At 34.4% G+C, this 24,019-nt stretch overlaps 1 protein-coding gene across 4 annotated transcripts in view; it reads right to left on the bottom strand.

Moving 5' to 3' along the window:
* Positions 1-24,019, bottom strand: part of CNTLN (centlein) — a 425,457-nt gene that overhangs the window by 37,019 nt on the left and 364,419 nt on the right. For all 4 annotated transcript variants that reach the window (XM_058301902.2, XM_058301903.2, XM_058301901.2 and 1 more), the window contains 5 exons: positions 23,064-23,255; positions 13,861-13,958; positions 12,287-12,413; positions 10,797-10,934; positions 10,020-10,205 (listed from right to left, as the gene is read on the bottom strand). In XM_058301902.2, coding sequence (XP_058157885.1) covers positions 10,020-10,205; positions 10,797-10,934; positions 12,287-12,413; positions 13,861-13,958; positions 23,064-23,255 — 741 coding nt within the window. The remainder of the gene's footprint in view (positions 1-10,019; positions 10,206-10,796; positions 10,935-12,286; positions 12,414-13,860; positions 13,959-23,063; positions 23,256-24,019) is intronic.

The raw sequence follows: 24,019 nt of genomic DNA, 5'->3' as shown, positions 1-24,019 counted from the left end.
GCATTAGGTAGCCTACACAATGAGCAACAGTTACTAAATGATGTATTCCATATTATGTTTAAACTATATAGTAGAGTCTCCATTGCACTAAGTTCATTGAAATGTTTTACCTTCCACTCACAGATCCAATTAAGTTTATATATATAAGTGATCACACTTGCCTTATGTTTATATATTGGATTTTAGCGTTATTTCTTTCTTTTTCTTTAACTAACCCTGCCTGTTTTCAACTCTAGTCGCTACTTCCATCTGCATTTTTACATCCCTTCTATCTATTACAAAGTTTCATTCTCTCACCAGTGCACAATCTGTTCAGTTTCTTTCTAAGCAATGCTAAAGCCCCCAAACAGGGCAAAATCCTCTAAATATTCCACTGTTAAAATTTTTAGAAGCTTTAAGATGTGTCACTAAATTTTCATCAGTTGAAAAAATGGTCCTTGGCTAACACTTTATTTTCAATGTAATTAGAAACACTGTATAGCACAAAGTAAGAGTCAACAAATGTTAGCTGAATTTCCAAAATTTATATAGGCCTTCTTGCAATTGTTGGGACATCATGGACCATAACCCCAATGAGAGAATATTTAAGAGTAATTTCTTGCATGTACATCTCAACTTAAAATGACTCTATTTTCATTGTAATACCTCCAATTTATTAAACCACCCAGCAATAGTGTAAGGGAGAAAGAGTATGCTATTCTATTCCAGTGTTATTACATCTAGCTTCCAATCTTTTATCAATTGTTAGCTAGCTACAAATAATTTTGGGTTTCACTGAATTTATGGACTAATTAGAATTTTTTCAGTATGATTAGATTATTGTGACAAAGGTCACAATTGGCTATTCAAATACTCTAGAGTGACCATAACCATCGTGGTTTTTTTGGGGGGAAGGGGCTGTAATACATTTTTAAGCAACTCTTTTTTTTTCCTTTTGGAAACTGCCACCTACACAAAGGCAGTTTTTTTTCAAAACAACTTTTTATATAGCTTCATTGTGATATAATTTACGTACTATGAAGTTTAAAGCAAAGTATTTTCATTAAGAAATTTTCTCTAAAAACAGTTATTTACCTTTTTTAGTATGGCAGGATAGAAGGAGTTAATTCAAATTGAAACATATCATATAACTTTTTAAAAATCACAATTAAGGTGTCAGTGCCAAAGTATTAATAATTGTATATATGAAAATAAAATTATAATGTTCCATAAGTGTTTTCACTAAAGAAGTAAGAAATTTATATGTCCAAAACATCTTACTAAATCCTAACAAAGGAAGTACAAATTGATAATGGAACCATTTAAGCATTCAGCTAAATGTTCTCTGGCTGGTATTTTTTTTTCGAGGCTAACAAAAACCATTGAGAAGATGGAGCCTAGCTTATGACACTCACATATAAGCACATTAATAAGCTTGTATCAAGGCTGAGTCATACTGAGCCAATACTTCTAGAAATTTCCCTTGTGTGCTTTATTCAGTTATTGGTAGAATTAAAATCTCAGATCTGCCACATATATCCAGCCCAGATGCTCAAAGCACTTGATTTTACCCCAAGGCAAAATTCCATATTCAAGACTAGATCTAGAACAGATGGCCACTACACCTCCTCTATAATCTGATTGTACCTTATGAATAAATGAAAAGACTAAAGGGAATGCAGATTCCACAACAGGGACAGAACAAACACTATTACTATTAATACTACTAATAATATTTATTAAGTATTTTTGTGTTCTTGATGGTCTAATAAGCTCTGCACGGAATAGTTATGATGATCATAATGTTCCATGTGGGAACTATGTATATTTCTTAAAAATGCTTTTTAAGGAATGTGCGTATTTCTTGCCATCACAGAGTTTTCAATTTGACCAGTGACTTTTTGTCCAGCACCATTATTGGAGCAGATACAAAATCAATTCCTCAAGAATTTAATGAGCCGGTATTCTGTTTAATGTGCCATTACTTGGGAAAATACACAACAATGTCCCTGCCCTCAGGTTGGCTATAATCTAGTTGAAACAAAAAGAAAAACACAAGAGTTTACAACTATGCATTGATTTGTGGTGTACATGTAATAAATGTTCAGTAGGTAAATGAAAATCATCCTCTACAACTTCTACTGCTAATAAAAATAGCCAACACTTAGCACTTCTGGTATACTGAGCACAGTTCTAAGATATAGATATATCTATGTTAGCTTATTTAAATCTTTAACTCAGATAGGTTACATTATTACATTCATATTATAGATGGGGAACCTGAAGCACAAAGAATGAAGTAACCTGCCTGAGATCATGCAACTAGTAAGTGGGAGTTGAGCTCTATTTCTTAACCAAAGTGTTCAAAGAATAATCCTTGAAAGAAGAAGGCACCAAGCTAAATCTGAATGACAGAGCCAAAAGGGGAGGAAATTTCAATTGAGAAGGAGAACTTGACTAAAGGCCAGAATAAGCAGAGTATGGGTGTAAGTTGGAGAGTAGTGGGAAGGAAGATTAGACTCTAGGCAGGATAGGATCTGAGTATGGGAGGTCTTAAATGTCAGGTGGAAGCTTAGATCTAATACACTAGGATTCAGGAAGTCATTGATAGTATGTTGTCACAGCTGTCAGATCTTGAGCATTTAGTTCTTGTCCCATGGCACTAAGTGCAAGAAAGAGAAAGATGAAAATCAACACATTCCTAAAACCCAAATATTCATCCAGTGTTTGCCAATGTTTCTGCCTTTGGCAACAAAGGATTTTTGCTGGTGGCCTTTTATTATAAAAACGGATTAGGCAGCAAGAGTGATGCCAGTATCACCAATATCTTGGCCCTAAAATACAGTTAAGAAAAACAACATCAAATTGTCATTACAAGTTATGAGTTGCTATTGGTCCTGTTAAATGCAAACCAGATATATATATTTGTTATATACATTTAATCCTTAAAATCAATTTAAGGGAATGTTTTTAAAATTTTATTATGCACAGTAGTCAGTTAACGAGATAAGTGCATGAATAGGGCCTCATTCTTCAGGAGTTTAGTTCAATAGATTTGGAGCCTGATGTTATGTATTTTTAATATTATGCAATAGAATCAGATGATTCTTAGAAAGGGGATCTAAAGGCCACACTGAAACAAAGTGTGAAAGTTCTGAAAGAATACTTAAGATAGTTTATCTATACCTCTTATCTTTCCCTGTTATGCAATCTTTAAAATATTATTCAAATTAAAATGCCATGACCCACCCCAATCAAGATGGCAAAGTGAGCTGCTCCAAAGCTCTGTGCCCCACAGAAGCTTTGAACAACCAGGGAAAACTGGGAGAAAGCTCTTTCTCAAAGTTCTGGAAAATAGTTAAAGAGTTGTAAAAAGAGGGTGAGTGCTAAATCGAGAAAAAGACAACTTAAAAATGATACAAAAAAACTCAGGGCATCCTTTCTGGTCCCTGCATACCCTCTCATAAGATCAGCCTGAAGTCAGCCTGGATTTCCATGGCAGGTTCCTGGTCAGTTGTGGAAGGAGGAAAGTACTAGGGTGCATGTATGCCTGTGTCAATCTATCTGAGGACTGGGCTAAGATACATGACAGACTTGACATTCAGAGCTTACCTTGCGCCTACAGGCAGCTCACAGAACTCTCCTATAGAATACTATAGGAGAACAGTCAAATCACAGTTGCACTGGAACAAAGGAGTGACAGTTGAGGTTGTTCTCTAAACTCAATATTAGGATAGCTAAGTTCTGACAAGGAGCACCTGCACAGGCCAAAATGCAAAGACTTGGAAAGGTTTTCCTATTATCCTTTTCTTTTTGTTGTTAGTGCCTGGCACTGGAGGAAATCTGTCATAACTCCAGCTGGACACAAGTTTAAAGAACTGATGCCTGAGAGTATAAATTCCAGTGATAATACATTAAAATATAAAAATGCCCAGGATGCTACAAAAGATTACAGAACATACAAATAAATGGGAAGTGATGGCCCAGGCAAAGAAGATCATTAAAGCATTAGAAACCATCAGTCCATCAGTGAGGAAGACCATAACTGGGACATAACAGACAAAGAAAAAATGGACTCAGATATGCTCGAAGTGCTAAAGGATAACATGGTCAAAGAACAGAAGAACAGAAGGACATCAGGAAAATGCTAAATGAACACAAAGAGAATATTAATAAAGAGAAGAAATAATGAAAAGGAAACAAATAGATGTGAAAACCACAGCAAGAGATATTTAAAAATCCCCCAGGGAATTTCAACAGTTGATAAGAATTTATAAAACAAAGAATCAGTGAACCTGAAGAAAAGACAATTGAAATCATTCTGTGTGATGAGGAAAAAATATAGAAGAATGAAGAAAAGTGAACAGAGAGATCTGTGGGATACCATCAAACATACCCATATATTTACTGGGGTGGGGGTGGGGGGGCTCTGCGAGAGAAGGAAGGGAGGAGGGAGGGAGGTAGGAAAGAAGGAAGGAAGGAAGGAAGGTTAAAAATAAAACCTGAACACAAACATAAAACATGGACAAAACATATACAGTTTAAGTTTACAAGAGAATTACCTTAAATTCAAAGACAAGTAGGTTGAAAGTGGAAGAATGGAAAAAATATTCCATGCAAACAGTAATCAAAAGAGAGTGGGTGTGGCTATACTAATACTGGATAAACAAGGTGTTAACAATAGGATAGTATATGGGAATATTGTATTTTATGCATGATTTTTTCTGTAAACCCACAACTTCTCTCATAAAGGAAAACAAACAAACAGACGAAATTCATACTGAAGGGCAAAGGACCCTAAATAGCCAAAACCATATTAAAAAAGAAGAAAAAAGTTGGGGAAAAAGTTTTAAAACTTTCATAAACTTCAGTAATCAAAACAGCATTGTACAGGCATAAGGATAGACATATAGACCAATGGAATAAAATGGAGAGTTCAGAAATAAACATCTATGGCCTTACATCTATGGCCTACTGAATTTTGACAAGGGAGCCACGTCCACTCAATGGGGGGAAATAACATTCTCTTTGACAAACGGTGCTGGGAAAACTGGATGTCTACCTACAAAAGATGAAAGTGGACTCCTACTTTACACCATACACAAAAATGAACTCAAAATTGATCACAGGCCTAAAAATAAGTGCCAAAACTATAAAACTCTTAAAAGAAAACATAGGGAAATATCTTGAGGAACTTTTATTAGTTCGTGTAATTTTAGACTAAACACCAATCATGAGCAAAGATATATAACTATTTATAATGTCATATATGTATATGAATATATATAAAACCATATATAAAACCATCATAATTAAAGACTTTTGCTCATCAAAATTATCTGGAAATTGAAAAGACAATTAAAAAATGTAGAAAATATTGGGAAACCATGTGCCAAGGCTTGAATAGACATTTTTCAAAGATATAAAAAAAGTACATGAAAAGTTATTCAGTATCTTTCGCTACTAGAGAAATGCAAATCAAATCCACAATTAGATACCATGTTCCACCCACTTAAATGGTTACAATTAAAAAAAAAAAGAGCAAGTGCTGGTGAGGATGCAGAGAAACAGGAATTGATGTACACTGTTGGTAGGAATGCAAAATGGAGCAGCCACGGTGGAAAACAGTTTGGTGGTTCATCAAAGAGTTAAACACAGAAATACCATATGACTCAACAATCCCACTTCTAGGTATATACTCAAAGAATTGAAAGCAGGGATTTCATCAGATATTTCTATACCTATATTTATAGTAGCATTACTCACAATAGCCAAAAGGTAGATACAACCTAAATGTACATCAGCAGATGAATTGATAAACAAAATGTGCATATATACAATGGAATTTATTCAGCCCTAAAAAGGAATGAAGTCCTGATACAAGTGGCAACACGGATGAACCTTGAAGACATCAGATTGAGTGAAATAAGACAGATACAAAGAGACAGACATTGCATTATCCTACTTATGTTATAGCTAGAATGTGCAGATTCATAAAGGCAAAAAGTTGAGAACAGGTTATAGGGGAATGCTGGGAAGGAAATGAAAAGTTAAGGAATAACATATGCAGGGTTTCTGTTTAGGGAGATGGGAAAGTTCTGGAAATGGATAGCGGTGAGGGTAGCGCAACATTGTGAATGTGATTAAATTCACTGAATTGTATGCTTGGGAGTGGTTGAGATGGGAAAGTTTGTTGTATTTATGTTCCACAATTTAAAAAAGAAAGTAACGAAAGGGACAATGACAAGTAAATGCAAGACAAGATCCCGGACTGGATATAATAATGGAGGAAATAAAAGGCTCAATAGGGCATTATTGGAACATATGACAAAACTCAGATATAGACTGTAAGTTTTATCAGTGTTAAACTGCTTGACCTTGATGACTATATTTAAGGTGTTTACATAAGTGAATATACTTGTTCTCAGGAAATGTACACGGAAGCTTTATGTGTTCAAAGAACATAATGCATACAGCCTACTCTCAGGTGTTTAGAAAATAGATAAATGGATAGAGTGAGTTGAACAGACACTATCAAGCAAGGTAGAGTAATAGATAGAAATAATGATATAGCAAATGTGGCAAAATGTTAAAATTGGTGTATCTGAGTACCTGGGGGAGTATGTTGGAGATTTCTAGGGTTTTATATTTTTTTCAAACTGTCCTTTAATTTTGTAATTATTTCAAAATAAAAACGTTAAGGAAAAAATCCATGAAACCAACACAATTCTGAATTTATCTCTTAAGACATCTAAACTCTATGTCATTGTTGGAGAACGTTGTGAAGGAGAAATATGTCACTCTTGAACAACTAGAGCTTAAATAATTATGTATCATTAAATAGCATTCACACCCCTAGGTACCAATAGTTTGTTTTTTGAAAGATAATTTTTGCTAAACTAGCTTACATGGAGAAGTACATTCATTACATTATCATGAAAATCATGAAACTTCATTAGGTGTATAATAACCAGATATCAAGTCATGAAATGCACTTTTCCATTGTAAAAACTTCTGGTTCTCTTTAAACTTTCTGTATGAAAATGGCACATTTAGAAAATATTTCAGGAAAAACAATAACCAGCAGTTTGAATACATCTTATGATTATGTATTTCAACTTACATCATTTGGCTAAAAATGCAACAAACGAAAGTGTAATCTGAATATAAAACAAGAAAAGAGTGGTTTGTAAAGCTAACAGTCATACCAGGATAGGTTCTACATTATTAGCAAAATAACAAGGATATTCAATGAGAGTGTTCCTTATAAGTTAAACAATGAGACTATTCAACAAGCATTTGGCAGAAAATGGCATTTTAAATCTGGGAAAGGTAAATTACATTTACTATAACTAATGTTCTGCAATCATATATGGTCCTCCGCAGTAAGCATTATTGTGTTACTTTCATACCAGTTGAAACCTTTGTTTCAGATAAAAGTGATAAAATGTTTTATTCCACTCCTTTTAAATGAAAAAACTCCTAAATTGTACATGATTTTCAAAGAAGCAAAATAAAGGATTTGTTCTAAATTGGCTACTATTAACAGTGTCATAAAATGTTGTATACTGTTATTTTTAGGGGAATGAAAAATACGGCATTATAGATAGTTATTTGCTAACTTATATTCAATGCACAAACCAAGAAATGTTGTTACTTATTACCAAGATAAATGCCTGTTTTATTTGCCTCCTCTTCGCTCTGTTGAGGGAGGGGTTTCTGCCCTCGTGTTGTGGGGCTGCCTAACACATGACATCTGACACTGGACAAATGAGACTGACAGCAGTCTATTTGTCACATATGCTCACAGGCTGAGGGAGGAGGACACCGCATGCCACTCATGGCTACTGCATGCCACTCATGTACTCAGGGACAGTGTGAACAACCGGGGACTATGGAAAGCAGGCTTTGTAGTATCAAGAGGGCAGGGTATCCTCTGGTTCCTGAGGGAGGATATGCTTGGCTTGTTTGTATAATGCCAAGGACTGGCAGGGAATACAAACCAATTATTCAGGAATAAGCAGAAACTACACCTGGAATTTTGATAAGGAAAATTGTTTGGCTAGGACACCTTATCCCTGAGAGTAAAGTAGGTTGGGGAACTTTTGGGGTTAGGCCATTTGAGGCTCTCCCAATTTCATGAGATGTCAAGGTAGCACAATGCCTAAGGGGATTTTAAAATATTTGAATATATGTTGGGCAGAGTACCTCTCTATTAGGGGCTTAAGTGATGCCAAAGTACTGACCCACCTAGATGGAGAAACTTTGAAAAATGAACCAACTGAAAACACTAATATATTAATATATATAAATATATTTTTATTTTGATATATATGTGTGGCAAGGCCTAAATAACTGGAAAAAATGATGGTGAGGTTATTTGTGAAAGGTAAAATTAAGTGATGATGAAATTTTATTCCATGGGAGGACATTTTTTTTTTTAAAAAAGATTCCATGAATTGAAATATTTTTATAAATGCAAATAAATGTCTACTGCTATGATTTAGACCAATTTTTAAAAAAAGATTTACTTATTTATTTATTTCTCTCCCCTAACCCCCCAACCCAGCCCCGGTTGTCTGTTCTTTGTGTCTATTTGCTGCGTGTTGTTCTTTTTCTTTGCCCACTTCTGTTGTTGTCAGCACGGGAATCTGTGTTTATTTTTGTTGTGTCATCTTGCTGCGTCAGCTCTCCATGTGTGCGGCGTCATTCCTGGGCAGGCTGCACTTTCTTTCGCGCTGGGTGTCTCTCCTTATGGGGCACACTCCTTGTGCGTGGGGCTCCCCTACGTGGGGGACACCCCTGCATGGTAGGGCACTCCTTGCGCGCATCAGCACTGCGCATGGGCCAGCTCCACACGGGTCAAGGAGGCCCAGGGTTTGAATGCAGACCTCCCATGTGATAGATGGACGCCCTAACCACTGGGCCAAGTCCACTTCCCTAGAGCAATTTTTAATAATGCATGCAATACCAAGGAAAAAGTAGCATGAGGAACTTAAATCTTATCAAATGTTGGAGCAAAAATAATATTGCAATTTTAGAAGAAAAAGGAAGGAGTTTCTCTCCCATTGTAGCAAACTGTTTTACTTCTTATTTTTAAAGTCCTAATGGAAATTTAATTTTATCATTATTGTATATCTACTCTTTGCAAGACATTATGGTATATGTTATGGAGGTAGATATTAATAATATATTGACCTGGCCTTTAAGGAACTTATGATAATCTATTTAGTAGTTAATAGATTTGTTTAGTAACTATAACACAAGGAAAAATAAAAGGCACTACACAGAGGTATAAGCAACTTACAGTAGGATTAAAAGAGTTGGCACCAGATTTCTTCTCTCAGTGCCTAGTATCTCTGAATCTAGAGTTTCTCCTTAATTTCTGCAGTGGGATACTGCCTGACTGTATGGTGTGCGAGTATAGTCCAGGGGTCTAACAGGTTCTTAAAACGACTTTCAAACAAACTACCTAATTTAACCCTGTTCCTCCACTTCCCCTTCATCCTCAGTCTTGATGGTTCCCTGACAGTCAATTCCTGAGCCGTTTTGGGGTTCTTTCATCAGGTAATTTCTAGATGATACACTGCCTGCAGGCACTTTGCCTTGTATTCCCCTTTTTCTGCCAAGTCATTTACCATTCCTCTATCCATTCTCTGACTTGATGGTTTGTGAACTGGGGATCATGGAGCATAGTTTCTGGTTGTGCTTGGGTGGATAAGTTTTAAAAGTAGAGTATGATGGAAATAACTTCATTCTTTCATCTTAAAGCCTGTCTTGATTATTTGATTATTAGAACTTGATAACTAAAATGGCATTAAGAAAGGAATATTAACAACAAAGTGGCAAATTGTAAACCCAAACTATAAGAATAAATATTTTATAGAGGAATCTTAAGCAATATGGCAAATAGGGTAAGAGAAGATGCTTGTGAGTTAGAAAAGCAATAACTTCAAAGTATTCCCCAAAGATCTGAAGTAGGCCATTGCCTACTCTGCTGGAAGTAAAGTACTAAGTAGTAAATCACAAATAATTCAAACCTTTACAAATATGGTGAATTCTTCCACTTTGTCATTGGCTAACATCAATTTCTTCTGTGCACCTTCCAGGGCCTGCTCACTCTGCACTGCTAACCCATGAAGCTGCTTAGATGCTGCTGTTTCAATTTCTGCCATTGCAGATTCAGTCTCATTTAATTTGGATACAAGGAGAGTAAGCTTGAGATCCTGCAAAAATCAAAGTCAGAATTTTTAAAAATATCACATACATATTTGGAAGAGTTAGTTATACATGTCAGATATAGAAAGTATTCTGTTACTCTCTGTACAAAGATAGATAGATAGATAATTGATGGATTTGGGTAAAACTTATGGTTGTTTTGTTTATTTTCAAAATTATCCTGAGCACATATTCTCATATATTCATCATCAAAATAAGTTTATGCTTTTTAGGAATGGTATATCATGAAAGACACGGAAACTACTGTAGACGAAAAGATTCTGTAAATCGAAAGGAAATATTTAATTAGTTTCAGTCGAAGTGGACCTATAAAACATAGGTCCACTTGCATAAAGCCAGTTTGCAATAATAGTTTTCATTTATTAGAAATTACCGAGATAAAAAAAAGTCTTGTTATACAACACCATCTTTAATATTAAACAAATTTTCAGTGATTTATGTAGAGATGTAAGTTGTCTTTATAGTTACCTTAAATCTTTAAGTAACTCATAGTAGTTTTGGGGGGAAAATGACAAGCTTAAAACTGAAAAAGACATTGTTATAATCCATCTCTAAACTAAAATCTTCTAAAGATGTACCTTTTTCTCTAACTCCTCTTTAGTTTTCTGATACATCTGTTCATACTGTGACTTCTCTTTTACAGCGACATTAAGTCTTTGCTTTAGTGAATCAATTAATACCTTCTTGTTGGAACATTCTTCAGTTAAAGTCTTCACCTATAGTAAAAACAACAATCACTATTGGGAAAGGCATTCTAGTCGTACCCTTTATTTGTTTCAACAGAGAACCAAATGAATGCATTAATGAGTTTAATACCATTTATTTTCTCATAAATGCTTTGAGATTCAAGTGATACAAGATTTGTAGAACTCATAGAATAATGAGATTAACCATCCTTAAATCAATGTCAAAACAGAAACTGCACAAATTGTACAAATATTTGTTTTTACAGTCTTCTACCTAATCATACACTATTTATTTTAACTACATATCTTTAATTGCTACTTAAACTTCTTTATCTGGGAGATGATTGTTTTTGATCCTTTAAGAAGTCAAGTTATAGGTAACTTTAGTTGTACTCTTCAATGTATGTTTAACCTATACTTTGTAGGATAAAATTAAGTAATGGAACATATTTATTGTGTACAGACTAACAGAAGAAATTTTTTCTTTTCAGTTTAATGCCACTAAAAAGAAATGATTGCCTATACAAAGACTGTAAGATTATATCTGAAATGATTATTGAAGTTTAAAAATGACCAAAATTTAAAGAGTAATACTGAAAAAAATACAGGGAGTAATTAGAATTTATGTGGATACATGGAATAGAAAGCAAGAGAAAATGCCTGTACATTTCTCTTGCTCATTTAAAATTTCTCTCTTATGTCAGTTTGAGCTTTTAGTTACTTATATCTCCAACCAGGAAAATAAGGGAGATACTCTCTCTGGGACTGGACACATTTACTGAAGGCCAAAGCACAAGTTGCTTTATAAATTTTGAAAACAGTGCCTCCACCCTTTTTTTCTTTCAAAAAGTATCTCTCTCCACATCACTGATTTTTAATTTGGGGTCAGATATACAACTATTTTAAATACGCCTCCCTTCCCATGGACCTGTCCAGGTATGCTGGATTAAGTATGTACAAGAAAAAAATGTAATACTAATTACAGAGTTTCTGATAGTTACTGGTTGTCATTCTTCTTTTTTAGAAATATATGCTTGATTGAATCATTATAAATTGTAGTTTTAAATAAAACAAAATATTTAATAAAATGTAATTATTGTTTCAGAAATACTAAAGATTTTTTAAAAATTAAGCTTGATTATCTTTTTGTGGGATATTTATAAATAGAAAGAGAATATGACTACATTATGTACAAAGTTTTGGGGCAATGAGTTGAAAAATCAAAGCACTTTTAAAGAAAATTAATAACAATTATTTAATAGTATGTTTATTATTTAATATGAATATTTTCTACAAATTTATTAGAATGAATAGCCATCTTAAGAAAATGAATAGTAGTTAGAAGTGATTATTTTAGCATTAGTGGACACAAAAATTGATACCTTTTTTTCAAGATTTTCTAACATCCCATTGATACTCTCATTACTTTCCAAATTTACTTTCTGTCGAAATTTCAAGTCTTCTATCAAATGTCTTTTCATAGTTATATCCCTTTCCATTCGAGACATCCTTGAAAAGAAAGGTATTTTATCCAGATTGATAGAATATATTTTAAAAGTGATGAAATCTTACATACTAACCATGGTTACACCTACTGTTAATTATAAGTGTTATCTGCTATTAACGAAATTAAATTAGTAAAATCAATTGCATTAGAATTTGCAATGCAAAATATTGCTCTTTTAATATTTTGAATACTTATAACACTTATAGTCTAGTTGTGATGTTTAGTGTTACATATATGCATTAAAATAAAAATAGAATAACAGTTTAATAAAATTCATGAAAAATTATGTTTAAAATACACTCTTGCACTGTTAAGAACAATATAAAAGTATTTAGAGATAAACAGCAAAACACTAAGAAGAAACAATCCTATACTCTAATAAACAAGTGTAAAATCTTGTAATATTATGTAAAGAAGCTAAAATGAGATATATCAACTGATTTAATATCATTTGTGATCATACTGACATAGTTTAGCTTAAGTTGATAAAATACTAAGTATAAAAAGGTGGATGCAATGACAACAAATACTACTATTCCCACTACCTCTACTACTACTACTACTACTACTCCTCTAATAAGAACAACAATAACTAACACTTATTGAGTGCTTACTATATGCCAGGCACTGTTTGAAGTGCTTTACATGTATTACCTCATTTAATCCTCATAAGAACTTAATGAGTTAACTCTATAAAACTGAGGCAGAAAGAGGATAAGGAACTTGACCAAAGTCTCAGAACTAGAGGTAGAGGAGCCAAGGATTCCAAGAGTGTTGCTCTAGAATCCTCACTGTTAACCAATAAGCAAGACTGCCTCTTAATCTATACACTTCAAGATATATATGGTGTATAAAGGTATAATGTCTATATATGAGATATATATCTTAAATTTAGCTAAGACACACTGGAGTTCTATTTAAACATTGTCATCTTCTAAGCTTTAGTACAGGTATGAAAAATATGAAAAAATTATTTTGCTTTAATGGGATAGAAAATTTTAAAAATCCCATAGCACAAATTTTCATAATCTCATTTTTTTAATATAAAAACTTTCATTTTTCTACTTTAACCTCATAAACTTTGACATTAAATCCAATAAGTATCAAGCTACACATACAATATTTTTTATCATATAATTACCACATTTTAGAATTTTTTTTTCATAGTCTTGAGGCTGTTAATTTATATTTATTCAAAATTAAATGGTCTAAGAAGTGAAATCTAACTTTAAATAATCTCATTCTAATAAAAAAAATAGTAGCCAACTTGTCATTAGTCACATTATAGGCAATATTACTTAAACTTTCACCTTATGTAGACTTAAACATGAAGGTGGGGATTTGTTCATTTTTAAGGACATGGTATTGTTTCTTGGGTTGCATTGTTTAATAGTGTTAATTGCCACTTGGTGGCACCAAATACAATGGATAGAAATATGAAGCCCATACTTTTCATGCATTTCCTTTATGTGTTCTTCTTTTGCTAGAAGTTCAAATTTCAGAGACTTCACATTTGATGACTGTTTAGTGAGCTCATTAGTTGAATTCTAGATTAAAAATACACATAAATTCAATACACTCTTTAATCTTTAAGTGGTATAAAGATAAATGCCATTCTCAAGAAGAGTAATACATTTGCCGTAATTATGGATATAATGAACATTTTCATATTTTTACATGCCTTATTTCAAATGTTCTAATATAAATAATATAGAAATACTAACATTTTTATATAACCAAAATACCATAGAGGAACACAGTTATATAACAAATGCTAAGAGTTCACCATAAAAATACACTTTTAAGAAATGTGAGTTGTCCATTTAAAATGTAAATATGTATGTGATTATTTTAATGAATTAGTAAGATCACTTATAACTAATGCTGGATTTAATAATAACCAGTGACAGGTTATATATGGTCACAAATGGTTTGCACTTCTCCCATCAAGAGGTAAAATCCATTTCCCCAGTCTTTGAATCCTTTCTGGCCTGTGATTTGGTTCAACCAATAGAAAGTGGCAAAAGTGAAAGTTTCATACCCTGGGCCTTAAGGGTTTGTGGCTTCCACTTTAGCCCTCTAAGAATGCTGACCTGAGATGGCCTTGCAAGGAAGACAGGTGAGAGGCTGTGTGTAGGAATACCAAGGTATCCTTCCTGATAGTCCACCGCCAATTGCCAGGTCTGTGAGTGAGGTTGTTTGGACCTTCTAGTTCAGGTAAATCTCTGGCTTAAAAGAATGCAGCTAAATGAGGGAATCCAGAAGAGACCAGCAAAAGAAGTGCCCAGTCAACTCCCTCAATCATGAGAAATAATAAGCTGCTATTGTAAGCTACTACATTTCGGGACGGTTTGTTAGACAATGATTGATAACTGACAGAGAACTTATAAATACCAAATACTTCTTTACTTGAAAATATTAACAATGTTAATTGTGGTCAAGGTGTTCATACATCATTATTAATTTTTCAAAGCAGAACAGCTTTGTGATATACACTGTCTTCACAGTGTAGGGGTCAGAGGTGGTAATTCTCAATTTTCACTCAAGTTCCAATTTAATATCTAACCTAATATATGACATAGTCTTTTTGGTATTTTAGTTTGCCCATTCCTTAGAAGAGAATGTTGAAATATTCACATATCATTTGTTAAAATTAAAAACTGTACTAATATAAATAGAATAAAATGATAGTTTAAAAAGTATTTGGAGTAGCTCTTTTGCTAATCTGTCTACTAACTATAATCAATTGTCTATTCCCAGATTTGACTCTTTGATTTAGGCTCAAATATTTTTACCTCGAAAAGATGAAATCATTACTCATGCAAGATAAATGGGAGCAAATTCATTAGACAGACTTTAAATATCTCATTGGTAGAGAATCTATAAATAAAAACTACGAAAGTATTTTAAATTTTACAAAAAAGGTAATGTTAATCTTATTAAGCAACTTGATGCTACCTCAACATGGCAACTGTATTGAAAATTATAAGTAATCTAAATTTCAACCATATTTTGCATGGTTAGAGTGATATATAGTATCTTATTTCTACTACTGACAGAATAAGACAGTCCACATCAGTGAATTTACCAGATAACTGAAGCTTTTGCTTTATTAATTAATCTTAATTTCTTTCTGGAATGAAGAGACATAAATGGTAACAAAACATTCCTTTTATATAAAGGTTAGTTAAATATATGATTATATACTTATGTGCTTTCTTTGATAGTATAACCTAAATATAATTTACTTTCTATTGTTTATTTGATTTGAAATATGAAATCCATGATAATGGTGATAACAGTGATACTTTAGTGATAGTATATTAATTACATATAGATTTATCACAATATTAATTATATATGCCATTAGGAATTACTATTATATAAATGGCTACTTAATCCTACTCTATATGGTCCCAGACTGCTGTGTTGTCTAATTTTTATTTACCTTAACATTTTTATGTCTCTTTTCTCTCAGTCAATCTGTTGGTTGTAATTTCCTGATTCTGTCAATATTTCTGTATGAAAACCATCATCCTGCCCCTTAAAATGCATACTTCTAATTTGCTTCTTTTAAGATATTTTCTGCTGAGAAGTTAAATAAATAAGCTTATTAGAACTGTGCTTAAAATAAAAGACAGCAGGAAGTGAATGAAGCATGACAATAACTTCAAGGGAATAAATTAGGTGGATTTTAAGCTGCTTGTGCCTTTTCTGTTTTTAGACCTAAGTCTGTATTTTAGGTAGCTGAAAGTCTGTAACTTTGTCTTCTGGATAATTGAGGGAATTAATGAATTACAATAAGTAAAACAATGTCACCTTAATATATATACTTTTACCATAATCTCTTAATCTGAGTTTAATTTATATGTTATTTAAAACTTTCAAAAATACCTTTATATTCATTATTTCATTTGATTCTCAAAAATTATTAACTAGTTGGGTAAAAAAGATATTAATATGCCTGCTTTAGATATCTGGAGAAGTTAAATGATTTCCTCTATCAAGTCCCTAAAGTTAGTAGCTAAAAAGTGATCAAAACCCAGGTCAATACAATGAGTGTGAAGGTGTACCGACATCCTAGGGAGACCTAATGTTCCCAAAGAGAGGGAATCGGGTCTCTGGAATCACTGGCTCCCAATTAGTTAGGACAGTCTAGTATGTCAAGCCCTCAGCATTGTTACAGTATCTGTAAATCTGGTTCCTCAAGTAGTGAAGACTGAGTGTCATGGTGTGCCCTGAGGGGAGGGGGAGACAGGTATAGCATGGATGGAAGCAGGGAACTGGGGTGCACAAAATGGAACCATGTTTGATAGCTATGTTTCAAAATTTGTACATCAGTTGCAGCAAATATAACATAAACATGTAAAGAGATCATTGCTGGGGAAAGGGGAAAAGGGTTTGATGTTGGGTATCTGGGAGTCCCCTATATTGTGTTTGTGAATTATTGTGATCTAAAACTTTTTTTGAAGACAAAATTAAAAATTAGAAAAAAAGAAAGAAAGGATGTAGACACTGAGGAAGAAATAAAAGTGCTTGCCACTGTTCATACAGGGCAATACCTATTACAGTGATGAAAGGCAAAATGTTTGAAACAAAGCTTTTAATATTTTTCATTTTATTAATACACCAATTTATTTTTACTTAATTTTAGAAATTTCTAAATTACTACGTCTTCTATTTCTAAATTTTAACCCATCACTGTATTTCAATTTCCTATTAATTGAATTTGGCAATATATTAGGATTCATTGTTGAAGAAGTTTTGGACCACAGAGGGGGTTCAACTATGGCAGGGGAGGAACTCTGGTGTGGGGTGTTATTGATGGGGGGCACATGGGTGAGGTGGAGTTCTCCAGGGCATGTATATAGGGAACATAAATATGTTAGGATATATGTTGGGTATTTTTATAATAGTTACAATTACAAATGTAAACTGAGGGAGTGCTGAGTTCCCACCCAGGGGAGCTCTGTCACATTCCCCAACGGAACAACAATAATCCCTCAAGTGCAATGGCAAAGATCAACAAGGAAGGATGGTCCAATAATGAGCCCTTAATACTGATGACTATGCTTAGGAGCCTGTGTGCCTGAAATATGAATTAGGCCTAGAGCTGTAGGGCGCCTAGAGCTGTAGGGTGCCTCCTGAGAGCCTCCACATTGCTCAAATGTGGCCACTCTCTAAGCCAAATTCAGTATGTAAATGTATTACCTTCCCTCCAGTGTGGGACATGACTCCTGTGGAGGAACTTCCCTGGCACTGAGGGATTACTACCAATCACTAACTGGAAAAGCAACTAGAAAGAGACCTCGAATAAAAGGGTCAACTCAGACCAGCAGAATATCTCAGCCTATATGTTGGATCAAGTGTTAAAAACTGCTCTTGACCTTGAATAAAAGGGGGAAATGGCAAAACAAATGAGTTGATATGGTTAAGAGTCTTCCAAAAAGAGTCAGGAGGTCATCTGAGGAGTTGCACTTACACACACCTCAGCAGGACCCCAGAAAAAGCCAAAGTAGATACAACCCTAGGTACTGGATCTCCTGAAGGCTATGGAGACCCGCAGGGTATATAGTCATGGCAGATGGATTTGGAGCTCTGTGCCATGTCAGAAGGCCCTACTTTGGAATTTGTGCACCTGAGTGTGATGGATCCAGACTCAGATGTGACTTTTCTACACATGCCTCTTCTGTCACTTTTACTGAACCTGTAGTTGGTGCTAGGAATGTTCCATACTCAGGAGACTTGAATCTCTGGGCTACCCATGTACCACCTGGGCCTTGAGCCTCAGCAGAGTGGTGACTCCCACTCTCTTGTTCATTGGTCTTACCCAGGTCAGCTAACAGGGAGGTAAAATGATCAACTACCACGCTAGGGAATCAAGAGAGCCTACAACTGTAAGCAGAGGAATTGCATCCATCATCCATGTGGAATCTAAGCCCCCTCTTGATCTAGAAGTGGAGAGGACATCACCATCCCAGAGTCCACAGAATGGAGGAATAAAATATGGACTAGAGTGGACTTACTGATATTCTACTATAAAACTATTGTGACAAGTAATAGAAGAAATTTTAGCATCAAGGTGGAGAAAGTGACCACAGTAGTTGCTGAGGGCAGAGAGAGGGTAGAAGAGATGTGATGTGGGGGCATTTTTGGGATTTTGAGTTGTCCTTGATGATATTGCAGTGTCAGATGCTGGACTTTATATATCCTGCCATAACCTATTGAATGTACTGGGGGAGAGTGCAAATTACAGGGTAAACTATTATCCATGTAGTGCAGCAGTGCCCCAAACTGTGTTCACCAAGTGCAATGAGTGTGCCACGATGATGAGGGAGGTTGTTGGTGTGGGAGGAGTGGGGTGGGAGGGTGGGGGGTATACAGGAACCTCTTATATTTTTTAATGTAACTTTTTTTGTGATGTATGTATCTTCAAAAAAACACAATTTAGAAAAATGATGTGGTGGGGGGTAGGGAGTGGGTTATATGGGAATCTGTTATGTTTTTTGTTTCTTTTAATGTTTTTTAATGTAACATTCCTTGTGATCTCTTAATTTTAATCTTTTAAAAAATAAAAAAGTAACAGAGGAAAAATATAATACATTAAACAAAGCAAAACAAAACAAAACAAAAAAACTGCAGGGCATCTGACCCTTTTCTATTCCCTTTATGCAAAACTTATGCTGCAGCATGACTTAACATCTGGTGTAAAACACGTATTTTGAAAAGGTGTTACTAATAGGGTGGTGTACAGGAATCCTGTATTTTATCCATGATTGTTCTGTAAATGCACAACTTCTCTAATAAAAAAAAAGAATATTGGATCCTGATGAAAATGAATCCTATGCTATTATCCTATTAATAGGCTGCATTATTCTGAAATTCTATCAATCCTGTGGGCAAAATAGCAGAACTACTTGTGGATTCAAGCTGAGCCCATGCATGTGTTGCCTTGTGCCAGATTTGACCAAATGACTTTATTTATTTATTTATTTATTATTTTTTTTTTTTTAAAGATTTATTTATTTATTTAATTTCCCCCCCTCCCATGGTTGTCTGTTCTTGGTGTCTATTTGCTATGTCTTGTTTCTTTGTCCGCTTCTTTTGTCATCAGCTGCACGGGAAGTGTGGGCGGCGCCATTCCTCGGCAGGCTGCTCCCTCCTTCGCGCTGGGCGGCTCTCCTTATGGGTGCACTCCTTGCGCGTGGGGCTCCCCTACGCGGGGGACACCCCTGTGTAGCACAGCACTCCTTGCGCGCATCAGCACTGCGCACGGGCCAGCTCCACACGGGGTCAAGGAGGCCCGGGGCTTGAACCGCGGACCTCCCATGTGGTAGACGGACGCCCTAACCACTGGGCCAAAGTCCGTTTCCCTGACCAAATGACTTTAAAGGGCTTAGATATCTATCCTATCAAGGGCAGTATATATTTGATGATAATTCAAATATTTCTTAATGTCCCCTGACAGGTGAAAGAGGGGCAAAAAAATTATTTCCATAAAAAAAGATTCATTGGGGGAAAAGAAGTCAAAACAGTAAGAATCCATTCTGGCTAGAGCTTTCCTATATTAAGTTTATGGATTTTTAAAAGTTTGCATTGTGTAATGACTTACAGCATGGCCTCTGGAGCCAGATGGCTTGGGATCTAATCTCTGCTCTACTACTTAGTAGCTGTATGACAGTGGGCAAGGAACTTAGTTGCTCTCTCAGTTTTCTCAACTGTAATATAGGGAGAATAACAGAACCTATCTCACAGGGTTGAAAGAAGGATTAAATAGATTAATATTTCTAAAACACTTAGAACTAGTAAGCACTATATTAGACATAAAGGAATAGTGGTTAAAAACCAATTGTCTGCTATTATTAACTTATTGGGAAACTGGAAGAGAATATGATATATACCAAAAGGAATGCTCTTGAACAACGAGAAATTTAAAGACTCATAAAAAGAAACTGGAGCACTATTCAACCCATATTACATAAAGAGTTAAAATAAATATAAACATCTCATGTATATACCATCCATTGGAAGGAATTTATATATTTTAAAATATTTTATTACCTATATATGTGGATTTGGTACCTTGAGTCTATATGTCTAACTTGAGTGAAAATCAAAGTATAAAAAATAAATGCACATCAATCCTCTAATGATACCAAATGAAACCAGGAACTCTGAAACATACACATAAGGAATTACATAGAAAGGTCTAATATTAATTGGATAAAAATAAGATATATGAAGATCTTTAATATATTTATATTTAGCCTTTTTTTTTCCCAATTAAGCATTTAAAACAGCAATGGAAAAGAAGTTATTTCTTAGTAAATCATTGTGTTAGTTTGATATCAAAATAGATATTTATAGTAGCAGTGACTATTATGTACTAAAAGGTACTTAGTCTCCAAGGAAATTTCCTTATTAAAACATGAAAGACAAAAGATTTATCCCTTTTGTTCCTTTGAGGCTCTGGTCAGTGTGTCAGGACTACAGGCTAGATTCCTACAAAGTCAATTCAAAATAACACCAAGCAGTGGTCTAAATTGCTCGAGGCATTTTCTTTAGTTGCACTTCCTGACTCATACCTTCCTCCAAAGTCAGAGATATACTTAAATATGAATAAAAACTTATACCATGGAAAATGATCATACAAATAACTTATAGATACTCATATGTGCCAATTGTGACCAAAAATCATTAGACCATTTGTAGTATGTGAAATGGACAAAGTAAAATATATATCCACTTAAAATTATTCACAACTTTTAAAAGTTTAGAAATTAGATCATACATTACTAGATCTAACATTCTATTTTATCTTGGTAAAAATTAGTTATGTTGGGGCCATGAAGATTTAAATCTAAGAAGAACCACAGAACTGTGAATTAAAGTCTCTGTGCAGGTAAGATCAAAGAACATTTCAACAGTTTTCATCCTTGTGTATGAAACCTAAACACTGAAATGACAAAAATAATTCTTTAAAAAATGGAAAGAAAATTAGTATAATTATAGCTTTAAAATATTTTGCTTGGGAAGCGGATTTGGCTCAATGGATAGAGCATCCACCTACCACAAGGTCCAGGGTTCAAGCCCAGGGCCTCCTGACCCGTTTGATGAGCTGGCCCATGCTCAGGGCCGATGCACGCAAGGAGTGCCGTGCCACGCAGGCATGTCCCCTGTGTAGGGGAGCCCCATGCACAAGGAGTGGGCCCTGTAAAGAGAGCCACCCTGTGCAAAAAAAAAAGTGCAGCCTGCTCAGGGTGGCACCACACACACGGAGAGCTGACGCTTCAAGATGACACAACAAAAAGAGACACATTCCCCTCCGTACCGCTGACAAGAATACAAGCGGACACAGACACATAGCGAATGGACACAGAGAGCAGACAACTGGGGGGTAGGGGGGAGGGAACAGGGAAGGGGAGAGAAATAAAATTTCAAAAATAAATCTTTTAAAAAAATTTTTGCTTAAATAATAAAATATATTGATTGGGATAACATTGATTGGAATGTTTCTTGAATACTATCTTCTTCAGAGAATTTTCATGGGGAAATTCATGTAGGGTACTTGCCTCACTTTCAACATTTTATAAGTTTAATACACCACAAAATAAAAATGTAGGAAAAATAGCTCTGCAAGTTTTGGGGCATGTATCTTCCCTTAAAATGTTTTTCTGTTTCTGAAAATAGTGGAATAAAATGTATAACTTGAACATAACTCTGATCAGTTTCTAGAAGTAATCCTTCACTTAAAATCCTATTATTTGAGAGTGCACTACTATATTTTGGACTGAAAATAACTATGAGTCTATTTAACAATTCAATGTTCTGATATCCTTTTAATAATCTTGATTACTCCATTCCTAATGAATTGTGTACATTTACAACCAGAAGTTTCTTTTTAATGTTCACTGCATCTATGGTCCTCCATATATGGTCCCTTTAGCTTCTAGCTAGCAATCCACAATGAAAAAATAAGATATGTGAGAAATAAATGAACTGATTTTGAGCAGCACGAAAATGAACTTTCCAGTAACACCCACAAAAATTAAGACGAGCCTCACTTTTAAGTGGTTGACAGTTTCACTGGAGAGAACAATCTTAATAAACAATAGAAACACTGCTTTTTATTCTCATTCTCAGGTTCAATTTGCTAAACCCTTTTCAACCAAACCACCCTTGTTCTGTGTTTCTTCTTCTCACTGTCCCCTTAATTCTTCCCCTCCTTCCCCACCTCCAACAATTAAAGACAAAATTAAAATTGTAGCAAGTTTGCACAGGAAAGCAATTCTGTTTATGTGAATACATTACATGATGGAAAGGAATTCTTTTCAATGGAGGGTGGAATGGAGAGCAGAGAGGAGTAAAGCAGTGGAGCAGAATGAAAATGGCCAGTTTCCATCAACTCCTAAATTAGGATTTTATGGAGTCTTGCCTTTTTTTGTTTTCAGAGAAAAGTATTGTGAATTACCAGATAAGAAACTACCAGGCTAAAACTGAATGATGAGATCAAATGTGGTAATAATAATTTGGGGATTATTTACATCATAATTTACCTTTATTAGTAGAATTAAATTAGAATTGATATAAACATGTCTTTAAGGAGTCAGTAACTTAATATGTGCTTTCATACTTAATAAATCTTAAATCACCTTTAGTTTACACTGCAGTTGCTTCATTTCTAAATCCATGCTCCTTGAAGGAACAAGTGATGTAACTTGTATCCGTGGAACTGTTTCCCGGGTTGCTTCTTCTGCCAAACTAGTGATTTCAGATGAGGACTCCAATTTTTTTAGTAAATCTTCCTTTTCTTTCCGAAGCTCAGCCAAATCCAAATTTAGTTTCTTTTTAAAGAAAATAAATAAAAATGTATTATAAAATTAAACATATTTTTTTCAACATAAAATTCTATAGGTAAGAAAATGCTAAAGAAAACTAAAATTATAAAAGTAGTTATAAAAACATTACAAAATTTTAAACATATATTGGCTTTTGCATAATACTGTAGGGCTTGTAGAGGTTAAAACAAAATGGACCAGCTGTATTCAATATCTTTTGTTTGGCTGGTCTTTACTCATGGTGTGTTATTTCTTGCCTTCACATACATGTGGGTGAGCCAGAGACTAACATATTTGATAACCTTCACTTCAGGGCTGATGTACTTAACTGGTAAAAGCCAAGCTGGAGCAGGACGGGATAACAGATGTTAGTTGTTTATTCCACTGGGTAGGTCTTACCATCCTATATAGCAGCCAAAATGCTTCTCATTTAGCAACATAAATGTTAAAGTCCAATTAACAGACGAAGCTTGTTAGGGATTTAGTTCAAATAGTATGCAAGGAAACTCAGTCTTACGTACTTGATTGATAGCTAACAAGTCCTGTTTGTAATGCAGGAGGTAGAATTGCACTAATTCCTTGTATTTCAATTTTTTAATAAATGAAAACATTTCACTAAATGACATACTGGTAATTTTTTATGAAAGAGGATAAAAGAAACCATTTTTCTGTGAGCTCTTTACATTCACCAATCTGTAGTCAGCAAAATGTCACCAAGCTGTAATGGCATAACAACTCAAAGCTCCTTAAGAGGATAACGATACTACTAT

Source organism: Dasypus novemcinctus, chromosome 8, assembly GCF_030445035.2.
Source record: "Dasypus novemcinctus isolate mDasNov1 chromosome 8, mDasNov1.1.hap2, whole genome shotgun sequence".
In the NCBI taxonomy this organism is placed as follows: Eukaryota; Metazoa; Chordata; class Mammalia; order Cingulata; family Dasypodidae; genus Dasypus; species Dasypus novemcinctus.
This window is presented reverse-complemented; position numbering and strand designations above follow the sequence as displayed.